Genomic DNA, 24,095 nt, shown 5'->3' on the forward strand with positions numbered 1-24,095 from the left:
CGGCCGCCAGGTGTCAGCGCGCCGCCGCCCCGCCCCCTCGCGACGGCGCAGCCGCAGGGGGCGGCGCCTCGGAGGGCCCGTGCGGAGCTCACCGGGGTGGGAGGCGGGGCTGCGGCGGGAGGGAGGGAAGGCCTGAAGGTCCTGGGAAAGGCAGTGGGCAATCCACCAGCTCGGCCCTTCCACACAGACGCAAACCTCTTCCTTGGTCTAAGAATGGGCAGTACATCCCAGCCACCAGTAGCTGGGATCCGAAAGGAAAACCATGGTTTCTCCCTTCTCAGAATCCTGCGCAATCTGTGGTGAGGTTATAACCAAGAGTGATGAGTGAAGCGTTCATCTTAAAAGTATGCTCCTCAAAAAATGAAACACCCATCACTCTTAAGCAAACTGAAATGGTGGGCTTCGGTATAAGACAACTAGGAAATCTCAAGAAATGGCAAATAGAAAAAAGTCCTAAGAAATAGAAATGGAATGGATAACTCAGTAAATTGTACATAATACTGAAGAAAGGTCTCTCCCTTTAACTTGAAGGGTATGAATATTTCAAATGGTGATGAACTACATGGCTTTCAGTATCTTTTAAAAAGGACTCAGAGTAAATACTATATTGTTAATAAAGATTAGGTATATGATGTTCTCTCTGGACCTAGGGAGATACTGTTATCCTTTTTGTATTTAAACAGATGAGGAAAATCAAGCGTAGAAGAACCTACACTTTAAATATTTAAGGTTTGTATACCAAACTGATTCCTGAAAAAACCACCACCACCAAAGTAAAAAAGCAAGTCATTTATTAATTAAATTGCAAATTACAATGGATAAAGAGAATCACATGGGTATTTGACCTAGACCCTCCAACACAAATATCCTATTACTTTTCATATTGTCATATTTATGAAACACAGTCAACATACAGACAGAAATGGAACTGTTCAATAGTTTTTTAGGTGGCTAGCTTCAGCAATCCATTTTTTCTACTATTTAATCTGTTTTCTCTTTTAAAGTTATAAAAAAGCATACAATACACTAATTTTGTGTTTGTGTGTATTAATCCTCACCAGAGGATAATTTTTCCATTGATTTTTAGAGTGGAAGGGAAGGAAGGGGGAGAGAGAGAGAGAAACATGAGACACATCCAGTGGTTGCCTCTCAAAACTCGCCCAACTAGCTAGGATTGAACCTACAATCCAGGTACCTGTCCTTCACCGGTAATCAAACCCCAGACTTTTTGGTGCCCGAGCCAAAGCTCTGAACACTTTGCCACCCTGGCCAGGTTAGTAAGTTTTTATTTTGAAGAATGATCGTATAATTAATTACCCAGGTCATATAATGTTTGTTTTTTAGTGTTTATGAAACTCTAGCCAAGTTTCTTTTTTTTTAACACCTTTAATAAGATCATCTTAATTGATGCCCAATGATAATTTCCGATTGTAACGTTAAATCTTTAACTGCCACATGATGTGAGAAAGAACTGCGTATAGGTAACAGAACTTTTGTTTCAAACATTTCTGACATCAACATCCCCTACATCAGACACTCAGCCTGGTATCCATAGACACCTATAGAGTCCATGGGTGAACTTGGGAAATAATAAATCTTATGTGCAAAATTATGTATACTTATGTGCCAACTTTTCTGGGAAGAGGGCCCAGACTGTGACATTCTCAAAAAGGAAACTATCATCTCATATAACCTAAGAAAACCAAAAACCAAGTAATGTTTATTAGCAAATATTACTTTCAATTATAATCTAAAAGGTTATGGATGTGCTTGTACTATTTCAATTAACTATTATACAGCCTAGTTACAGTAGGTGAAAATTAAAGACTTTCTGAAAGGAGGTATATAGACATGAAAACACAGAAAGATGCTGTTATGAAAACAGTGTGGGTACCGTTTTGAAATAAAATTAAAAAGCCAACAATCTAAATCAGGGGTGGGGAACGCCGGCCTTATTTGGTCTGGCCTTGCCAAGGCATTAGGGATGATTTAATTAAATGTTTGACCAAATTAGCAACTAATTTTTAAGTTGATAATTTTGTATGGCCTGGGAATGATGTTTTAAATATCCAAATGACCCCTTGGCAAAAAAAGGTTCCCCACCCCTAACCTAAATACAACTTCATCTTGGTTATTAAATAGTTTACTTACTAAATAAAGAACCTTAAGGACTATAATAAATGTACTCTTACAAAAGACAAGAATATATGTAGAACTGAATCAAACAGATTTTATTCAACTTTTTAGGATGAGGAAAACAAACGATATAAAGTAAGTCATAGAAATGTACTACTATTTCAAACCATTTTCAATGTTTTATAAAATGCTCACACAACAAATATGAAAAGTTACAACACACTTATAACTTCTGCTGCAATAAATGCAACATTAACAAACATACAAATTTCTTCTGTACCAATCTTAAAGTACAAATACTGAGTTACTAATTTTTGTTATTCATATATGTTTTTATTCATGACTTTTAATGAGATCATTGCCAATACATACATTATTTTCCTTAACTTTATTTTTACATTAAGCCAATGTCTTTCATGCAGCCATCAAAATCCTCACAGTAAATTACACAGGTTTGTAGTCTAATTTTGACTCTAGCTTCTTAGAATCAGCCACTTTTCTGACTGCTTTCATGAAGTCTTCCTGTACTACAAAATCATGATCAGCACGAATTGCAAACATACCTGTGGAAAATAAAATAATGTGATTGCTTTGTATAATATGTGAATTATCCTATCCTATATAATAAAAGCTTAATATGCAAATCGACCAACAGGGAACTACCAGCAGAATGATCAGTCACTATGACATGCACTGACCACCAGGGGGCTGATGCTCAACGCAGGAGCTGCCCCCCAGCCCACAGGCCCCTCCACAGAGGGAGGCGACCTGCGCAGCAGTGGGGCTGGCAAGCAGGAGCACCAGGCCGGCCAAAGCGGGTGCCAGCAGGGGCCCCCTGATGGTCCCACCAGTTGCCCTGCAGATTGGCCCTGATCGCCAACCAGGGACCCTACCCATGCTCGAATTTCGTGCACTGGGTCTCTACTTTATTATAAGGAAACTAAATAATGTAATTCTATGGAGTACTAGTAAAGTTGAAGGAGCGTAGATTTACTACTTCTGAATCAGCAGTTCTGATCTGTTAAAAATCACTATCACTGTTCAATGACTTTCCAGCTATCATGAACATTATTTTCCAAATCAAAAGCTAGAAAACAAGATAATTATCTGAATATTTAAAATCTAAATCACACAACCCCTGTATCCAATGGCATCTTGAAAAAACAAAACAAAATCCAAGTATAAACAAAACATACACATTTTAAGCATCAGTTTCTTAACTCTACAAGTAGCAATTCCTTAGAAGGAAGTAACCCATGTATGGTTTGGGAAAACACAAAACACCTCCAGTAATTCTGATAGCCTTGACTTGTTAATAATCAAAAGATTAGAGAACAGGAATTTTTAGAAAGTGAACAGTACGCTTTAACATAACTCAATGCCATTATTCATGCATTAAAATTACCTTAATTATATACAAATTGATTGATATTATAACTTCCCCATCCAAGTATTGTAATTCAATTTTTTTCCTTCAAGTTTTTGACACGTTACTTGTCAAATAACTGACAAAGGAGTAAAAGTTTTTTGTTTGTATTTTTTCTTTTTAACATTATGTAGTTGTATCATGGATCCCAGGTTAGAGAGGATCCTAATTTCATAAGCTAAAGCCAATAAGGTATCCCTATTTACTAATTAAATGAATCCTACTAATATTTTCATTGAGGATCTGCTTATATTGAATTTTCACTCATATAAAATGAGTGGGTTGAATAGAAGATTTCAAGGGTTACTTCCTATCTTCTTCCCTTTCAAGATTTCAAATTACAAGGAGTCTTGAAAATAGCTACTCTATATTGTCTTCAGAAATCAGGTGAACAGAAATAACTGATTTTTTTTAATACTGAAGTTTTAAAACTTGTCTAGAAGGCTACAACTAAATTAGGCAAGTTATTTTTCCAAACCTTGTGAATCCAAATCATTGCTTAGTAAGTGAGTGAATCTGAGATGTAGTCTAATCTAGAAAGTATGATAATCTCTGGATTTGAAAGGAAAAGACAATTATAACTGAACATAGTGTATTTTAACCTACAGGAAGATATGTTAACAAAAATACTCCAAAGAATTTCAATATGTCTCCAGATATCAATGTTCCACCATTAAAAAGCTAAAAGCTTTGTTGGAAATAGCTAAAAATCATTCTTTTGTATATGATGAAAAAATGGAGATCATCATAATTTGATGGTATCAGCCTTTAAGATTATGACATTCCCAAGGACAAATCTCATCCAATGGGGGATGAGAGCTTTTGTTTGGATTCCATTTTAACTAAAGCAATCTTTTGATAATTTGGTCAATGGAGACTTTGGAAAGAGAATGTCATAAATTACTTCAAGTAATTCAAACCACATGATAGTTTACCTATTAAATATTATTTTTTGTTCATTATTAAGTCTTTGTGAGCATGATTTACTCTGATTCAAACTGAATTTCTAGATTTGAACATCTTCTGATTCAGATACAGAGTCACAGTATACCCACAAAGATACTCTTACGGAAAAGCCATGCCTTTAAATACTGTGTGAATGTATAAGAAATGTTAAAATAAGGCCAAAGGTGATATGGAAAAAGAGGAAATCACACATTGTAACACTTATCATAGAAATCAATTTTTTTGATTTTCAGATTCTGTGTGGAGGGCGAAAATTAATTGACTATTATGTGGGGTATTAAAGCCACTTGGTACCAGAAATAAAAAAGATCACACAACCCATAGAGAAAATTATATTTAAAATGATTACATTTACACAAGGTGTACGAACACAAAATTCATAAATCAAACTTTCAAAGCTGACAGACTAGCATCAGAAAACATGTCATCCACTTTGGAGATTTCTCTGGTGCTGGCCTAGTCTCATTTCAGCCACGGGTGTGGGTGCACAGTTCTGTATAGCCTCAGACTTACTTCAGGGGACCAGTATTCTATCACATGCATGTCTTTCCACACTCTACCCTAGGCATCCAAGTGCAAAAGAGTTAACATTCTCAAGGACAAATCTCATCCAATGGGGGATGAGAGCTGGTAAATAAATGCCAATCTCCCAATATTTCAGCTGGGTAATGCTAAATGGCATTCTGGTATGTTTCTCTGGATCTCATCAAAATCAGCCCTCCCTACCTTAGAGCAGCTACCTCAATGGTGCACCCTTATAATAGCATTTCCTTTTCCCATCTCATGTGCCCTGTTCCCTCCTGCTTCTTGGAATCATTCTTCCCCACCCCCACCTCCACCCAAAAAAAACAAGCACCCAACTCCTTACGAAGCCCAGGCTCTGCTTTTAGATAAACTCAACACATTTTGAGCAAATTAAATCAAATCAATAGCAAACACTATACTTTCAAAGCATACCTGCTTCAGTACAAACATTTCTCAGGTCTGCTCCATTAAAACCATCTGAGAGCTTCACAATTGCTTCATAATCTGGTTAGGAAAAAGCACTGGAAATTAATTTTTTAAAAAAGATGTTTTTGATTTATGCTCATAAATGGAAAATTTAAACTAAAGAGCCTACTTTGAATTTGGTCAGCTAGGCATCAACTCTGTTAACATTACACAATACTAACAACCAAAAACTATATTCTAAGTAAACCAACACCAAAAAGAAATAAACATACTTCTGAAACTTTAAAACCAAGAAATATCCTCAATATCTGAAAACATCTTTAAAAAAGTTATACACATGTGAACTTCAGATTATCTGTCAAGCTATAACTCATTAAAACTATAATCAAATATTTAATTTGAACAAACCAAGACACCAAACAACTGTAGCAACAATGGAATTTAATCTCATAAGCCAAATATAAATATACCAAAAATAGTCATCAGATACAATTTTATCATATGGAATTTTCAAATGCTAAATTAAGCACCGGTAGCTTTTCTGTTTTTTGTGTGTGTGTAGGCTCCAAGTGGTATCAGATCTATGATAACGACTATTAAGTAACCTTTCTATGACAGACTTAAAATGAAGAACTGATAACAGTAATGGACTTGATATGGAATAGAAAGAGAAACAACTGCTACAATGTGAGTAACTCTGATGGGACACCCTTTATCAGGCAATCTAGAGTATGTCAATCTCTATTAGAAATCATACAGATATCCCAGTCAGCGTGGATGGGCCTGGACCAATGAACCAGGAAGTCACGGTTCAATTCCCAGCTGGGGCACATGCCCAGGCTGTGAGCTCAATCCCCAGTGAGGGGCATGCAGGAGGCAACCAATCAATGGTTCTCTCTCATCATTGAAGTTTCTATCTCTCTCTCCCTCTCCATTCCTCTCTGAAATCAATTTTAAAAATTTTTAAAAAAGAAAGAAATCATACAGATAATTCATTAATTAGCTTCATTTAGGTCCAAATTATAAACTTCCTGAGAATAGGAATTCCCAAGGTTAACACAACATCTGGTACCTAGCAAGAGCTCAGTATCGGAAACCTATAAATTGACATTTTTAGTTCAGCTCATCTTTACAGCTCAAAATTCTTTCACATGAGCAATGAAAATATTAAGAGGCAGTAATCAACTATTTGTAATTATTCTGGACCATTAATTTCTAAAGGGCTTTTAGTACAATTACTAGATTCCCATAGTCCAGGGGTCAGCATACTTTCTGATTTGGGCCAGATAGTAAATATTTTTAAGGCTTTGCAGGCCATATGGTCTCTGTCAAAACTACTCATTTCTGCCCTGGCTGGGTGGTTCAGTTGGTTGGAGGTCATCCATACTCCAAAAGGTTATGGGTTTGATTCCCAGTCAGGGCATATAACTAGTTTGCAGGCTTGCAGGCCTGATCCCATCGGAGGCAACCCATCGATTTTTCTCTCACACACTGATACTTCTCTCTCTCTCTCTCTCTCTCTCTCTCTCTCTCTCTCTCTCTCTCTCTCTCTCTTCCTCTCTCTAAAATTCAAAAGCATATCCTTAGGTGAGGATTAAAGAAAGAAAAACAACTACTAATTTCTGCTATTATGGTGGGAAAGCAATCATAGACAAAAGATAAATGGTTGTGTTATAATATAAATTTATTTACAAATTAATTTTGTTATTCTACAAAAACAGAAGGCAGAATTTGACCTACAAGCCATGGTTTGCTGGCCTCTACCCTAGTCTAGTCTTTCAAATCTATAGAAAACTATTTTATAATTTGTCCTCTGTCCTCAAATTTCTAACATTCCTTTCCAATCTTCACTCTGAACTTGCTTCCTATTTCATTTAGAAAATAAAAGTATTCAAAAGAAAAATTCTACAAGTTCCTTCCATATTTGAGAAACTGTCATCATAAACATCTATAATAGTCTGCCTTCCCTCCTATTCTTGTAAATGAAGTCTATATTCATAGACAGGGCCAACCTCTCTTCAAGGAAAGTGCACTATTAATTTCTCATTCTCCTAGATCCCATCATCATAAAAATTAAATTCTTGTATCTTAAAAGAAAACTCCCCCAAATCCTCATCTCCATTTCTGATACAGCTCTACTTCTCTTCTCCTCTTTCCTACAGATTTCTTTGAAAGAAATGTCTAAACTCAATGTCTCTCCTCCCAATCTCTCTGAAACCCCATCTGAAGTAGGCTTTCATTCCCAATTCCCACCATCTCAAAGAAACTGCTTTTGATAAGGTCACCAGTGATCTCCAAAAATCCAAAGGTCCATTCTCAGACCTCTTCTTATCTAATCCACTATCAGCATTTGATAGGGAATTAATTCTTCCTACTAACCATTCACTCATCTTCAGGACACCATCAGCTTCTGGTTCTACTCCTGCCTCTGGGACACCTTCGCCGTCTCCTTTAATGGTTCTGGATCTCAACTTCCTAATGTCAGAATTAGCTCAGTTTTTGAAGCTCTCCTCTATCCACATTCACTTCCTCAGAAATCTGATCTAATCTCAAGACTTTAACAATCATTTTTATGCTATTATCCACATTTGTTTCTCCAGCACAGACCACCCCCAAAGAACTATTGATGCATATAGAATTACTAATCAATATCTTTATTTGGATATCTAATTGGCATCTCAAATTTAATATACCCAGAATTAAACTCATTCTCCCTTTAAAACCTAATCTTTCCAGTCTTCCCATGTTTTTATTTGATGGTAATTTCAGCTTTTCAGTTGTGTGAGCAAAAAACCTAGGTCTTCCCTGGTTCTTCCCTTTAGTTCACACCCCACATCCAGTTCATTAGCAAATTCTGTCACCTCTATTTTAAAAATACATCCAGAGAAGTTAAGGGGTGGGCGAGGTTACAGATGAAAAGTTTCATCTGTAAAGAGTTAATAATTATTGAGGCTGGGGGATGAGTGAGTACTTAGGGTTAGAAGTTCATTATACTCTTATCTCTACTTAGATGTATTTCTAATTTTCTACAATAAAAAGTTAAAAAACAACAAAGTACAATCATTCCTTTGCTTACAATCCTCCAATGGCATCCATATCTTCACAAATAAAAGTCAAAGTTCCTACAGGATGGCATCAATAAGGCTCTACACAATCTGGTCCCTATTACTTCTATGATTTCACTTAGTACTAATGTCCCATTTACTCTGCCATGGACACCTTGCCTCTTTGCTGCCCCTAGAATGTTCCAGACATACATCTGCTTTAAAGTCTTCTTATTTGCTACTCACTCTGCATGATTTCCCCCCAAATATTTCTATCTAGCTCCTTCACATTTGCAGATCATTGCTTAAAAATCAACCTCTTGGTAAGGCCTTCCCCCTCCCCATTTCCATTTAAACACACGCACCCACACATGCATGCATACCTGCTCCTGGCATTACCTAGTCCCCTTTTTTTGCTTTATTTTTTTCTCCACAGCACTTACCATCATCTAGTACACTATATATTTTATTCACTTTATCTATCGTTCCTGACAAGAATGTAAGTTCTATAAAGGCAGGAATTGGTCAGTTTTGTTCACAGCTATATCCCCAGCACTTAAAACAATTCCTAACATACAGTAGATGATCAATAAATATTAGCCAAATTTAAGACCACTATGTTTGCTAAATTTAAAACTAGATATTTGATAGGCTACCAATGATATACAATAGCCTTTTGCTTCATTTACCAAATATAAATAATATATAAAAATAGGTTATTTTCTTACCTATTTCACCATGCTTTGTAATGGGACCTGCATGGATTTTCAATATATCTAATCTTGCTTGTTCATTTGGTAAGTCAATATCTGAAAATAAGAAATTTTAAGAAATCCTTTTGCAGTCAGTTTTGTTTGCTTGTTTTTGTTTTTTAAATACAGTAGGGGGTGAGGAAAAATAATAGAAAGAGAACTGCCCTAGTTGGTTTGGCTCAGTGGATAGAGCACTAGCCTACAGACTGAAGGTCCCAGGTTAGATTCCAGTCAAGGGCACATGCCTGGGTTGCAGGATAAATTCCCAGTAGGGGGCGTGCAGGAGGCAGCTGATCAATGATTCTCATCATTGACTGATGTTTCCCTCTCTCTCTCTTCTTCTCCCTTCCTCTCTGAAATTAATAAAAATATATTAAAAAAGAGAGAGAGAGAGAGTGAGAGAACTGAGCATAGACAAAGGGAAATGGACAGCAAGTAAAGAGCCTTAACTCACGTATTTTTCTATCTAATCTTCCTGGACGAAGCAAAGCAGGATCCAGTGTATCTGGTCTGTTTGTAGCCATGATCATTTTAACTCTATGTAGAGTATCAAATCCATCCATTTGATTCAGTAACTAAGAATATATTTATAAAAATTATAGACAGATTTTACAAAACATTCCAATCATAAATAATATACAGGCACAATTTTTATATGCCTAATACCATGAAATGTATTGCCTACAGATAATCTTAGAAATCATCATTTCATGGAACCCAATTTTTTTCTCTCTTATATTACGGAATATATTTTCCATCTTCCAAGTTTCAAGATTATTTCACTATGTATCTTTTTATAGCTATTAGGTAGTTTTAAGTCTGGAAGTTTATTAAGTCTGGAAGTTTCCATCTGGTCAAAAATTATGAACTAAATTATGTGGATCTGATTTCCAATGTTCAAGTTTTTTTCACTTAAATTACTTTTAAAATTAAAAACTAATAATAAAGCCCTGACTGGTTTAGCACAGTGGATAGAGCGTCGGCCTACGGACTGAAGGGTCCCGGGTTCGATTCCAGTCAAGGGTATGTACCTCGGTTGTGGGCACATCCCCAGTAGGGGGTGTGCAGGAGGCAGCTGATTGATGTTTCTCTCTCATCAATGTTTCTAACTCTCTATCCCTCTCCCTTCCTCTCTGTAAAAAATCAATAAAATATATAAAATTAAAAAAACAACTAATAATAAAATCTAACATATAAAGTGCTTACGGTGTGTCTGACATAAAATTTACATTATGACAACTGGATATAATGATTATCCTACAAATCTGATAATAAATCCATTAAATATCTTTTCAAATAACTCTACTACACATAGAAATATGAGACACTAAACATTTTTTTATTCCTAAAGCTTTCTTGCATACATGTTGAAAAACCTAACTGCAATCAACAAACTTTTAAAAATATAGCTAGCCTCACATGTCTATTTCTTTCACAAAATACGTTAGCTAACATATAAATTTAATGAATAAAACTAGTATCAGTGTTGTTTTAAAATACCTTAATTTAAGGTTTCTAAGAGACTCTATAATTTTAAAATACTGTATACCTTGTGAACAAATGAGTTTAATTTATGAAAAGTAATTTTCAAATACCCATTCTCAGACAGAATTTGACACTGCATTACCTATGCTACCTAGCTTCTATTTGTAGAAGTGGGAAATGTATTTAGGATCTTTCTATCACTTTCAGATTTTTAAGTGGAGAAAGGCTTAAGTATATTCTTAAGTATATTCTTCATTTAAACTGTACATATTTGACCTTCAATTATCCAATGTTCACTTCTTTATTCAATAAACATTGATTTCTTTATAAAACCCCTTTACCAAATATTACCTCCATTAAAGTTCTCTGAATCTCTCTATCAGCTGAAGTACCCTCAGAAAACCGACGACCACCTAAAAAAATGACATGGAATTTCATATGCGTTACTCTTTTCTTCTATAAACATCATTTAAGACAAAATATGACTAGTGAATAGGGTTAAAACCAGTACGGTGAAAATTAAGTAGTAAGAATTATACTGACAAAGTCAATGATTTTAGTATAACATTTCTTATTTTTCAATGTCAACATCCAATTCATTTTGCTACTTCATAGAAGTTTCAATGAGAGGCAAGGGGAAAAAGTTCTTTTAAATTAAAAAAATTTTCCTAACACTTTACAAAAAAGTTTAAATTTTTAAAGATGTAACTCTTGCATTGACTGGGTGGCTCGGTTGGAGCATCATCCTGTACACCGAAAGATGGCAGGTTTGATTTCCAGTCCAGGAGCAAACAGGAGGCAACCGATTGATGTTAACATAGATCTCTCCCTTCTTCAGGTGAGGATAAAAAGAAAAAAAACAAGTTACTCTTACCAATAGCATCTATTTCATCCATAAAAATGATGCATGGTTGATGATCTCTGGCATAATTAAACATTTCTCTGATCAAACGAGCACTTTCACCAATGTACTTGTCTACAATAGAACTAGATACAACCTGGTTAAAGAAAAAACATTAAGGTAAACATAAGATAATTCAAATAAAATTTAATTTCAACATCTACAAAAAAGAATCTTCCCTTTACCTTTAAGAAATTGCAGTCTAGCTGGCTAGCAACAGCTCGTGCCAAGAGTGTTTTTCCTGTACCTAGGAATGGCAAAAGAAGTCTTAATTAGATGGAAAGTAAAACAAACTTTCAAAAGCTTTTTAAGATTGTAATCCTTTGGATAGTAAATGCTGCAAAATGGAAGCTAAATCCTAAACAGAATTTTCAGTGAAAATTCCATAATACTTTTACTTTCAATATTAAAATTTTTAATTTTATTCAAAATATCTCTTGTAATTTTATTTTAAGCACACCAAATACAATAAATTTAGAAATATGTCAGCCCCTGGCTGGTTTCTCAGTGGTTAGAGCATTGGCCTGCAGCCAGCAGCCTAAAGGGTTGCGGGTTCAATTCTGGTCAAGGGACATACCTCAGTTGCAAGCTTGATCCCCAGGCCAGTTGGGGTAGGGACACATGTAGGAGGCAACCAGTCATTGTGTCCCTCTCACATTGATGTTTCTCTCTGTCTCTCCCTCTCCCACTCTCTCTAAAAAAATATATATATCAATGGAAGAAATATCCTTGGGTGGGGATTAATAAAAAAAAAAAAACTATATTAAACCCTATTTACAGATTACAATAGAAACTTGTTACATTAAAACACATTGGTCTCTTCTGCATACAAAATGGATCTTTAACCCATGCATGATATTACATATCAAGTATCGATTATTTAGAAACTATTCGTTCAGTGAGTTACGAAAATCTCCAAAACGTTGGTATTTTTCATTATACAATACTAAAAAGACCACATTTGTTAATATCATCACCAATTCATCCTTTTAAGTATGTAGTAGAAAGCTGTCAAGCTCATAATGCCAGATGTAAGGTTTTAAAACTCTAATTTTCCCTTGAAAGGTTAAATTTTATCACTGGCTACAAATGGTGTCAGTTGTTTTCTTTATGACAGGCAAACTTCATTTACTTTTGAAAAGCATGTGCCAGATAACCAATAACCAGTCTGAACAACCAATAACCAGTCTGATAACCACAGACTATCTAAAAATTATCCTTTCAGCTAATTCAGCTAGCAACTCAAATAATTGCACAAAAGATTAACTATCCTATTCAATATGCAGAAGTACTTTATATGTATTTTCCATGTCATCACACAGAATAAAGATATTATTCATGTATCAAGATTTAATAACAATAATTTTTACTACTTCACCAAGGACATTTTAAAGTGAAACTGGCATTTTAATACTGCAAGTGTGAACAGTCAAAAACACATTGACTAGCACCATTTTGTGTCACTGACTTAACTGAATCAAGCTACATGAGCAGTTTTACCCTTTGCAATTGCACCATCAGCCCAGACACCAACACAGTGAAAAAGGCCACTAAGATCTTAGCATTATGAAACTAAGTTTTGACCTTGCAAATTTCCAACAAGTGTCTCAGGGACACCCAGAGGTCTGTGAACCATATAGGACAATACACTAGAACAGTGATGGCGAACCTTTTGAGCTCAGCGTGTCAGCATTTTGAAAAATCCTAACTTAACTCTGGTGCTGTGTCACATATAGAAATTTTTTGATATTTGCAACCATAGTAAAACAAAGACTTACATTTTTTTTTAATATATTTTATTGATTTTTTACAGAGAGGAAGGGAGAGAGATAGAGAGTTAGAAACATCAATGAGAGGGAAACATCGATTAGCTGCCTCCTGCACATCTCCCACTGGGGATGTGCCTGCAACCCAGGCACATGCCCTTGACCGGAATCAAACCTGGGACCTTTCAGTCCGCAGGCCGACGCTCTATCCACTGAGCCAAACCGGTTTCGGCAAAGACTTACATTTTTTATATTTATTTTATATATTTAAATGCCATTTAACAAAGAAAAATCAACCAAAAAAATGAGTTCGCGTGTCACCTCTGACACGCGTGTCATAGGTTCGCCATCACTGCTCTAGAATTATAGAGCATGTTAAGAACCACACAGGTCTACTAATGTGTGGGTTTTTATCAATAAGTACCAATACTGCTTTCATTTGCAGTTGGGAATCTGCACACGTGGAAGGCCAACTATATGCGTTGATCTATGCCATTTTATGTAAGGGACTTGAGCATCTGCACATTTTGGTGTCCCTGTGGGTCCTAGAACCAGTGCCTGAGGGTACCAAGGGATTTTAAGTTATATGCAGATTTTTGACTGTGTGTGTGTGTGTGTGTGTGGGGAGGGGAGCGGGAGGGGGGGGTGGTCAGCGCCTCCAATACCATGTTGCTCAGGGTCAATTGTGTATCCTATGAGGCCCAAGGGGACTAAGCATGCTGAGAGACAGCAGACACACATCTCCTATCTCTCCTTACTCCCAACAGTGTGGAGGTCGGAATTGCCCACATGAAATTTCCAACTTATTTTTTTATTCCTTGATTCATTCATTCGTGAGGTGGACATAATTAATACCAACCTGGTGGTCCATATAGCAAACAGCCTTTTGGAGGTATTATTCCTACACGTTGGAATAATTCTGGGTTTGTAAGAGGTAATTCTATCACCTAGAAAAGAAGTTGCATGTTTCTTAAACATAGGTAAAGATTTTGATGTACTTTCAAATAGTTTAAGTAAAAATATCAGTATAGTTAGGTATACACATCACAAGTCATAATAGATCTAGAATCCCATGTTATGTAAAACTATTTATATTAGAGGTTTTTCTTAGATATCTCTTACATCTAAAAAATATTAAATATTTTTAAATTAATTAATTAAAGTGTGTGGTTATTTTAACAAACCACACACTTGACTAGAGTGATGGTTATATAGGTTTATAATCTGTCCAAACACATTTGAACTGTGCACTTTAAATCTATGATTTTTTTTTAACACTCATCTGAGGATATTTTTCCATTGATTTTTAGAGGAAGTAGAAGAGAGAGGAAAAGGCAGAGAGAAATACATCAATTGGGTTACCTCCTGCACTGCAGGCCTAGGTGGAGCCTGCAACAGAGGTACATGCCCTTGACTGGAATCAAACCTGGGACCCTTTGGTCTACAGGCTGACTTTCTATTCACTGAGCCAAACTAGCTAGGGCTAAATCTATGCATCTTATTTAATGTAAGTTATACCTCAACGAAAAAAAATTTCACTACAGTAGCAATCAGTTAAGCATCAAAATCAAAAGACATATACTATTTTGCATTTGGGAATACAATCCTATATAATCAAAGCCTAATATGCAAATTGTCCCCCTCGACCTGGTCGACTGGGAGTTGGACCAGGGGGCAGGGGTGGCAGGCGGCTGGGGGAAGGAAGGTCCTAGCCAGCAGCCGCTAGGGACCCCACCAGTGCATGAATTTTGTGCACTGAGCCTCTAGTACAGTGATGGCGAACCTTTTGAGCTCAGCATGTCAGCATTTTGAAAAACCCTAACTTAACTCTGGTGCAGTGTCACATATAGAAATTTTTTGATATTTGCAACGTTAGTAAAACAAAGATTTATATTTTTGATATTTATTTTATATATTTAAATGCCATTTAACAAAGAAAAATCAACCAAAAAAATGAGTTCTTGTGTCACCTCTGACACGTGTGTCATAAGTTCGCCATCACTGCTCTAGTACAAAATAATTCTAAAATGGGGAATTTGGTAAGTTACAACTGCCACTAAGTAAAAAAGTATATAAAACTTCCATATTTAAGCCACCTTAAAGCCAGTATTTTTCTTAAACAGCAGTAAACAGCTTTACCAAAAGAAAATATTTAGGGCACAGGTAACTTACTCTACTATAAGGGTGGGAAGCTAACAATAATAAGGGTATGGGAAAAACTATATTACACATTATCTAAATGTGCTTTGACCAAATAACCTACTGTGATAATAAAATCACAGAGGCATGAGCATTGAATTATATCAATTACTAGAGGCCTAGTGCACGAAGTTCATGCAACGGGTAGGGTCCCTAGGTCTGGCCGGCGATCAGGGCCTATGAGGGCCTTCTGGCTGCTGGCTGGGGCCTTCCTTCATTCCGTGCCACCCCCTGGTGGTCAGCACACGTCATAGTGAGCAATCGAACTCCCACTTGAACCCCGAGGGATACTTTGCATATTAGCCATATATATATATATATATATATATACACATATATATATAAAAAATAAACATATAGAAGATAGATTCTTAGTCAAAAAGAGCAGGATTTTTCTAACATCAAATTATCTCCACATTAACAAACACATATAATTTTCACAGCTAGAAATTCAGTACTGTTCTTCTCAGCAAGAATATTAAATGTATAATATTCAGTAACCACTATTTGGACAAAGTAATTTTTCATCCCTTTTCTCCCTTCAGGAATCTTAAAACCAACAGTATTTATTATTAAATTCAGAAACAAAGCATACACTACCAACCTCTCTTAATTCCCGAATCTGTTCTGATAGCCCTCCAATCTCAGAATAGGACACATTCCCAGGGTCTTCATGAGACATGTTGTAAACCAATGGATCCACCTCTCTTGGCAAATACCTATAATGACAAGGTAATTATTTTTCTTTTTAAAATGAATTTTCTCTCAACCTACAGATAAGAGTATCAATGATGCAAGCACATTTTGGTGATTTTATTTAAAAATGTTTAAACTAATTAGAAATTAGTAAAAGGAGAAATGGCAAAATATTCAGTGATCTCTAAAAACATATTTTGGACAAAATTTTCCCTCTGTGAAAATAAACTAATTAGAATCAGAAACTTACCTCATGATAGTTAGTGTAGTCATATCCAAAGCAACTCTTGTTCCTGGTTTCAGCTTACTTTTGTCAAGCTAATTTTGTAAAACAAAAGGAGTTAAACTCTTAAAAAGGGGAGAATATGTAGAAGCCAAATAATCATTTTTACCCTGCAGAGAAAACACTAATATTAGATCATTAGCACCATGCCATCAGAAGGCTATAAACATTATAATTCAAAGTTATTTCCATCTGCCCCTTTTGTGCAATCTAAGCATGAAATGTGAAATCACCAATACATAAAGTTTGAGATGTAAATGACCTTGTTCTTAAAGAAGGAATGGCCTTTAGTATTTTACTTTCAAAGGCTCATTAATACAGTTCTACTCATTCACACTCAGGCACTGTAGTACAGTGACTTCAGTGATTACCAAGGCATTTATACAGAAATCTGTTAAGTGAACATTTTGGGAGAAGGAAAGTGGTGTGCCCATTGGATTTATTTTAAAACCTATACCTTTTGGGAAGAATGTATTACTTGATCATAGGAGAAAAGGGGGAAATGCATTGTTTCCCCTTTAGAGATTTTTAGTAAACTGTTAAAAACAAAACAGCCACCATCATTTCATGCCTTTGCTATATGCCAGACACTATGCTAACTGGATTATACCAGATCAGTGGTCGGCAAACTCATTAGTCAACAAAGCCAAATATCAACAGTACAACGATTGAAATTTCTTTTGAGAGCCAAATTTTTTAAATTTAAACTCTATAGGTAGGTACATTGTTATTAACTTAATTAGGGTACTCCTAAGCTGGCCTTTGCTAAAAACGTCCTTAATCTGAGGGGTCGACCTCAGCGAACATACCCCCACTTCTTCTAACGCCACTTCTTCGGCCCAGGCCGAAAACTGACTTCTGCGCATGGGCCACGAAGTTTCAATCGCACTGTACACGCGCGCCCACACGTGGTATTCTGTGGAAGAGCCACACTCAAGGGGCCAAAGAGCTGCATGTGGCTCGCGAGCCGCGGTTTGCCGACCACTGTACTAGATTGAACTATACTAAACAATTTATTGGTATATTTGGGCAGAGTAACTTATTTGGCTAGAATTGGGTAGTATCTATCCAATAGATTCGACCTCACACTCAGGATGTTACTTTCCATAAATAAAGTTACTTAAAAAAAAAGTGTTTTTATTGATTTCAGAGAGCAAATGAGAGGGAGAGATAGAAACATCAATGACGAGAGAGAATCACTGATCGGCTGCTTCCTACACACGCCTCACTGGGAATGGAGCCTACAACTCAGGCATGTACCTTGATTGGGAATTGAACCGTAATCTCCTGGTTCATAGGCTGATGTTCAACCACTAAGCCACACCAGCCAGGCTAAAGTTACTTTCTCATAGATTAAAAAATTGCTTGCCAATACAATTTCAGAATCATACAAATTACTAACTACTTACCACAGAATTTTGCAAAGAGCTCTAAGGTTAGGATTTAGTATCAATTACAATGAAGTAGAAGCAGGCAAAATACAATAGATTAAACTGAAAAAAATTACAAGTGAGGTACCTGAAAAACAGCTAAAATGAGATCAATGTGAAGCTAATTCAACATTAACAGCTACAAGAAATATATACTCTGACTTTTCCAATATTTTCCAGTTTTCAAAAACTCCCTTGCCCTCATACTGGTATCTTCGAAATGCCAACTTTTTTCTTATTTTATTTTGTTTTTATTGATTTTTTAGAGAGAGAAGAAGGGAAAGGAAGAGAGAAACATCGATGTGGGAGACAAAAACAACGATCAGCTGACGCCTGTATGTCCCTACTGGGGATAGAGCCCACAGCTCGGGCATGTGCCCTGACTGGGAACCAAACTGGCAACTTTTTGGCCCATGGGATGGCATTCAACCAACTGAGCCAATACTGGCTAGGGCAGAAATGTCAACTTTTGGCATCCAGAGGGCCCTGAAAGGAAGATAATCCTTTGTCAGACTAGGCATCTAATATGTTTTATTTGGAAAATGTCATTCCATTTATATGCTATGCAAAATTCTCAGATTAGAGTTTGTCCCTGGGTTAAATTCCATCCTACTCCATGTTAAATCAATGTTTATAACAAACCTGATATGACAAATACTCAGAGAAAGCTCCTTCCAATGAATTTATAAGTATGCTCGAAGGATACTTCGTAGAGAATAGGATAATACATAAATTGGATTCAGAGGCTACTAGTATTATGATTCAAAACCATTTGCTGGCATTTTTGATAACTGCAAAATGAAATGTGAAGTTATTTCAATTTGCCTATATTCTAATCTAAATGAACTCATACAAAATCAATTTAAGCTGTAGTACAGTCTGTAAGTAACATGAATATTTAAATATAAAACAGCTAATTGACAGGATCTAATCCTCTGAAATCCCTTTAAAAAAATATGTTAAAATAAAATCATCTGAGATATATCTAGTTCTAAAAGTCTTTGATTTCTGCCTGGCCAGTGTTGCTAGGTGGTTGAGCATCAATCCATGAACCATGAGGTCATAGTTTGATTTCTGGTCAGGGCACATGCCCAGGTTGCAGGCTTGATCCCCAGTTGTGGGGTGAGCAGGAGGCAGCCGATTGTTGTTTCTTTCTCATAGATGTTTCGATCTCTCTATCACTCTCCCTTCTACTCTAAAATCAATAAAAATAAATAAAAGTCTTTGATTTCTAAGTGTGTAGAGCTGACTGAGGCAACTAAGTATAGTAGCAAGTAGAGAATACCAGGAATCAAAGCCCATGGTTTTAGTTTATATCTAACAAACCACTTTTGGGAGTTATGGACGTAATACCTGACCTGCTTACCTCAAGAATTAAATAACTTTTATGAATGTACCTTGGCCAATTATAAAGCACTATACAAATTTAGAGTGTTACCTGTCGACGACAACCCACAACATATCTTGGTCCATTTGTAGCTTTAACAATGACTAGAGAAAAGAAAATGAAAGAAAACATTTAAAAAATAGCAAGTAAAATGAAATATACCCACATCGATGTCAGGTTGAGTTTTATTTCTGTCCTCCAAGAAGACAATACATAGTTGAAAGAAAATTAAGTCTATGCAAGAATAGCATCTACCTTCACTATTGTGAATAATAAGCATTATAAGCATTTCAAAAGTTGGTGGGGAGAGTCCACTCTTTTTCTTATTAATTAACAATGTAATCCACTTACATTTTTCTTCAGTTAACTGCTTTAGTACTTCACCCACAATCTAAGAAAGAAAAAAGAAAGCATTATCTTTAGCCAACAGCTTAAAAACAAAGCAATTATCTTCACCGCTTACACCGCAAACTCCATTACCTACCTGCCCAACACTTTGTAGGGCCTTCAGATCATTTTCAGACTTTTCATACTGCTTGGTAAGTTCTTTTAATTGTTCCCTTACTGAAATCATATAATTTGAACATTTTTAATTAAAAATAACCTTAGTGGGTTTAAGTTACTAAGTCTCACTTTACTTAAGTTTACTTGTCTATTTCATTTTACATATATTTCACATCCAACATATCAAAGCACAAAAGAAATAACGCTGTTTATAGGTGACACGTTTAAACATGAAATGTTACAGAGAAAGCATCATTTTTTTTTGATCGGCAATACATTTTAGGCTACACTCTAAAGCAGTGGTTCTCAACCTTCCTAATGCCGCGACCCTTTCATACAGTTCCTCATGTTGTGGTGACCCCCCACCATAAAATTATTTTCGTTGCTACTTCATCACTGTGATTTCGCTACTGTTATGAATCGTCATGTAAATATCTGATATGCAGGATGTATTTTCATTGTTACAAACTGAACAGAATTAAAGCACAGTGATTAATCACAAACACAATATGTAATTATATATGTGTTTTCCGATGGTCCTAGGCGACCCCTGTGAAAGGGTCGTTCGACCCCCAGGTTGAGAACCGCTGCTCTAGAGAGATGCTGGCCCTGTGACACTTCCGGATTTGCCACTACAAATCCAAACGATACAAGTCAGACCCTCCCGCACCTCTTCCCCTGCTCACTGGGTTATCATGACTGCTCTCTGGTTTCTACCTTAAAGAAGGGCAACAGGTTCGGTGCTCCGCAGAAGTAGACGGCATGAAGGCGCACTATTAAAAACCTACAAGCGGCCTTTTAGCTCGAGAGTTAAGGGAAACTCGTGTGCCTGGCGGGGTACCACTCCAAGCTCGGAAAAGACGATCGTACTGTGACGGCGGCCTCGCCCTCAAGCCCCTCGCCGGCCTTCCACGCCACGAACACGCAGCTACCCGAGCGCCGTCTCCTGCTGCAGCAGGTCCCTGGGCCCCGTCTCTCCCTCTCGGGGCCGGGCCCGCGCCAACCCTGCCCACCCTGCACCCCCGCCGGGCAGCACCCTGGCCCACTTCCCCTCGCCCCCCCGGCCCCCTTCCACCCCAACTCGGAGCTGGGAATGCTCTTTCTGTCCCCGGGACCAGACCGGGCCACGTCCCGGCCGGCGGACGCTCCGCTTCCCAACCGCGGGGCGCGATGACAAAGCGCCTTGCCCCTGGCCTGAGGCCTGCCCATCGCCTGGGCCAGGGGGCCCGGCTCCGTCAGGGCCTCCGCCGCGTCCGAGACGGAGCGGGCCCAGGCCCGAGGCCGCGCGGAGAGAGGTGCACTCACACTCCTTGAGGCGGCCGTCGATCTCCTTGTGCTCCAGCAGTTTCTTGCGGTAGTCCTGCAGCGCCTTATCTCTAGGGTCCGCCATGATGAGAAGCCGTCGCTCATAGGGGATGCCGGGAAGGGCCATGGCCGCCCGGGCGGGGGTGGGGGCGGGGCGAGCGGGGACCGCCTCCCTGGGAGGGCGGGTTCGTGGGAAGCCACGCCCCTTCCTGTTGGCCCCGCCTCCCCACTCCAGCTCTCCTTTCCAGGACATAGGCGTGCACTGAAAGGAGGCCTCCGACCGCACTGCCCCCTGCTGGTCAGGCTGGGTAAAGCAGGGTGCTGTTATTCTGGTCATTCCAAGAGACCTCGCTATCCTTAAATCACTGCTGTCCTGGAACCACAAAGACTTTGTAATAAGCTGAGTTCAGAGTGAAGTAGGGAATGTGCAATCTCTCTATATAGTTTTGATGGCCTATCGGTATAACACAGTCCTACTATCCAGGACCTCTAGGTACGGAAGGAGGCTATTTCATTCATTTATTCATTCAATGAAAGAGGTTCTAAGGGTACACAATCTGGTGGGGAGATGAAAAAAAAATCTCGGAATGTAATAAATTATATACTGTAATGTAAATACTTTTTTTAAATCCTCACCCAACGATATGCTTAGAGAGGAAGGGACAGAGAGAGAAACATCAATGAGAGAGAGAAACATCGATCCATTACCTTCGGTTGCCTTCTGTGCATGCCCTGACGGGGACACCCGTATACTAGTATGTGCCCTGGCTGGGAATCCAACTCGGTGCATAGTACCACAGTCATCTAAACTGGCCAGGCTGTGCTGGAAGTAAAACATGGTAATGTTATAGAGCAAGGTAAGGAGAACTAATTTAGAACAGATATCTCAAATAAGGGCCCAGTTGTGCAACAAAGTGGAGAAGAACCTTCCAAACAGAAGAAACAGCAGGTGCAAAGATCCTAAGGTGAAGAAGACCTTGGCTTGTTTCAGAAACAGAAAGGAGGCCAACAAGAGCGGAAAGGGGTGGATTGTAGAGATGTGGGGCACAAGATAAAGATGCTCCCGTAGGCTGAGTCAGAAACATGAAGTCTGATAGAACTGTCTTTCAGATTTCTGTGCTTTTGGACAAATTACTTAATCTTTCAATAATCTGTAAAATGAGCATAATAATTGTATCTATCTCATAGGGATGCCATAGAGCAGGGGTCCTCAAACTATGGCCTGCGGGCCACATGCAAATACAAATATTGTATTTGTTCCCGTTTTGTTTTTTTACTTCAAAATAAGATATGTGCAGTGTGCATAGGAATTTTTTCATAGTTTTTTTTTAAACTATAGTCCGGCCCTCCAATGGTCTGAGGGACCGTTGTTCAAAAAGTTTGAGGACCCCTGCCATAGAGTATTAAATAAGGTGATATGCCTATAGCCATTAACATAATAAGTCTGACACACAGTAAGCATTCAATAATGTTATTTAAAATTATTTATTTTAAGGGTAGTAATGACCTCAATTTTTGCAGGCTAGGTCTCTGTAGCTGTACCTTTCCCAGTCTTGCTCTTGGGGAGAATTTATTGTTGTTCCAGTAGAATCAGTCAAGTTCTCCAAATAGAGTCCATTCGATTTCATCTTATCCACTGGCTCTGAATTTTGAGTTTAATTAGGAATACCCTATCTCTACAGATAAAGTGTAAATTTATGTGAATTAAGTTAACAACCTCACATAAACGATGTCTTGAAATTTATTTGGAAAAATATGTGTGTTGTGTGACTATTCTAGTCTGTTTTTCTAAATATAACTGGGAATTGCAGCAGACAATAAACAAGGAAAATGAATTGAGCAGGAATAGTCCCTTCTCCCACTCAGCTGCAACTATTCTGGTCAAACGAGTCCATCCACATCAAAACATAGCACCTCTGACATCAAGAAGTAAAGAAGAGAGGATAAAGCAGAGAAAAAAAGACAGCACATTGGTTCAATTCAATAACTATTTATGAGCACATACTAATGTGTTATTTCAACACCAATATTTCAGACCCCCTTGACCCATATTCCCTTTCTCTCACCCATCTGGCAAAATTCCAACTTCAGATGAACCTATCCATTTCCCCATGCCCGCAGCAGAACAGCCCTGCTCCTTTTTCATATGTCCCTGTAAGACTCTATTCCTCTCCACCAGAAAATGTAGCTCAAGTTGTAATTATACATTCATAAGTGTCATTTCCTTCCAGTAGACTATAAGTTCCAGGAAAACAAGGACTGCGACTATTTCTTGCTCATTATTGTATCCCCCGAAGATGGTTATATAGATAAATTCCTGAATGAATAAATATGTGAGTATGCTAGACACCATGATAAGTAAGCAGAGATACAGAAAGACTAAGAAATGTCATCAGGACTCAAGGAACTTACACTATCACAGAGTAGAAAAGAAGAGATATGAGAAAGTAGGGCTAACTCTTTTTTGGGGGGTGGGGGGAAGAGTCAATAAAAGAGATGTCATAACAAGCAGTGATGAGATAGATTTAAATCTTCAAAGAATTATTTAAGAATAGTCTCCTACTTACCTATAATGTAGCGTTGATGGATGTGTGGTTTTAAAATACGTACACAAATACGTACACTTTCCCCCCACCATTCGTCAGATCAAGTGACGTGCTCTGAACAAATAGAATACGGAGGAAGGGACAGTAATAATTAGAGACCAGGTCATACAAAGCATTGGGATTCCTCTTTATTCTCCCTTGGATCATTCCCTCTGTGGGAAGCCAGCTGTCATGTGATGAAGGCACACCAGCAGATCTATGGAGAGGCCCACATGGCCAAGGTCAGCCTGCAAGAAACTGAGGCCTGCTGCCAGCAGC

General features: G+C 37.7%; 1 protein-coding gene and 1 long non-coding RNA gene across 4 annotated transcripts; both read right to left on the reverse strand.

Annotated features, from left to right (window-relative positions):
- Positions 1-2,210: 2,210 nt before the first annotated feature.
- PSMC6 (proteasome 26S subunit, ATPase 6) lies at positions 2,211-21,386 on the reverse strand. Of its 3 annotated transcripts, XM_059695837.1 has the most exons (14): positions 21,232-21,386; positions 19,907-19,986; positions 19,774-19,813; positions 19,474-19,526; positions 16,573-16,640; positions 16,231-16,345; positions 14,287-14,374; positions 11,847-11,908; positions 11,635-11,758; positions 11,112-11,173; positions 9,730-9,850; positions 9,252-9,332; positions 5,486-5,557; positions 2,211-2,699 (listed from the first exon to the last, which is right to left on the reverse strand). In XM_059695837.1, exons 1-14 carry the CDS (start codon positions 21,356-21,358, stop codon positions 2,581-2,583), a joined length of 1,212 nt encoding a protein of 403 aa, XP_059551820.1. In that variant the 5' UTR covers positions 21,359-21,386; the 3' UTR covers positions 2,211-2,580. The 3 variants fall into 3 exon arrangements, with proteins under 3 accessions (XP_059551820.1, XP_059551827.1, XP_059551837.1); XM_059695844.1 differs by lacking the exon at positions 9,252-9,332; XM_059695854.1 differs by lacking the exons at positions 11,112-11,173; positions 11,635-11,758.
- On the reverse strand, positions 6,035-9,244 carry LOC132234662 (uncharacterized). The gene is made up of 2 exons (XR_009452913.1): positions 9,017-9,244; positions 6,035-7,745 (listed from the first exon to the last, which is right to left on the reverse strand). It is a non-coding gene; the product is annotated as an uncharacterized LOC132234662 (long non-coding RNA).
- Positions 21,387-24,095: the final 2,709 nt, after the last annotated feature.

Source organism: Myotis daubentonii, chromosome 1 (assembly GCF_963259705.1).
Source record: "Myotis daubentonii chromosome 1, mMyoDau2.1, whole genome shotgun sequence".
In the NCBI taxonomy this organism is placed as follows: domain Eukaryota; kingdom Metazoa; phylum Chordata; class Mammalia; order Chiroptera; family Vespertilionidae; genus Myotis; species Myotis daubentonii.

What these genes read in the sequence shown, in the direction of transcription:
- PSMC6 (XM_059695837.1), bottom strand. Translation starts at nt 21,358, where the DNA reads ATGGCCCTTCCCGGCATCCCCTATGAGCGACGGCTTCTCATCATGGCG. An exon ending in CGACGGCCGCCTCAAGGAGT is followed by an intron (nt 19,987 to 21,231) that starts GTGAGTGCACCT and finishes ATATGATTTCAG; the next exon opens with TAAGGGAACAATTAAAAGAA. An exon ending in GGATGAAATAGATGCTATTG is followed by an intron (nt 11,174 to 11,634) that starts GTAAGAGTAACT and finishes TCATTTTTTTAG; the next exon opens with GTGGTCGTCGGTTTTCTGAG.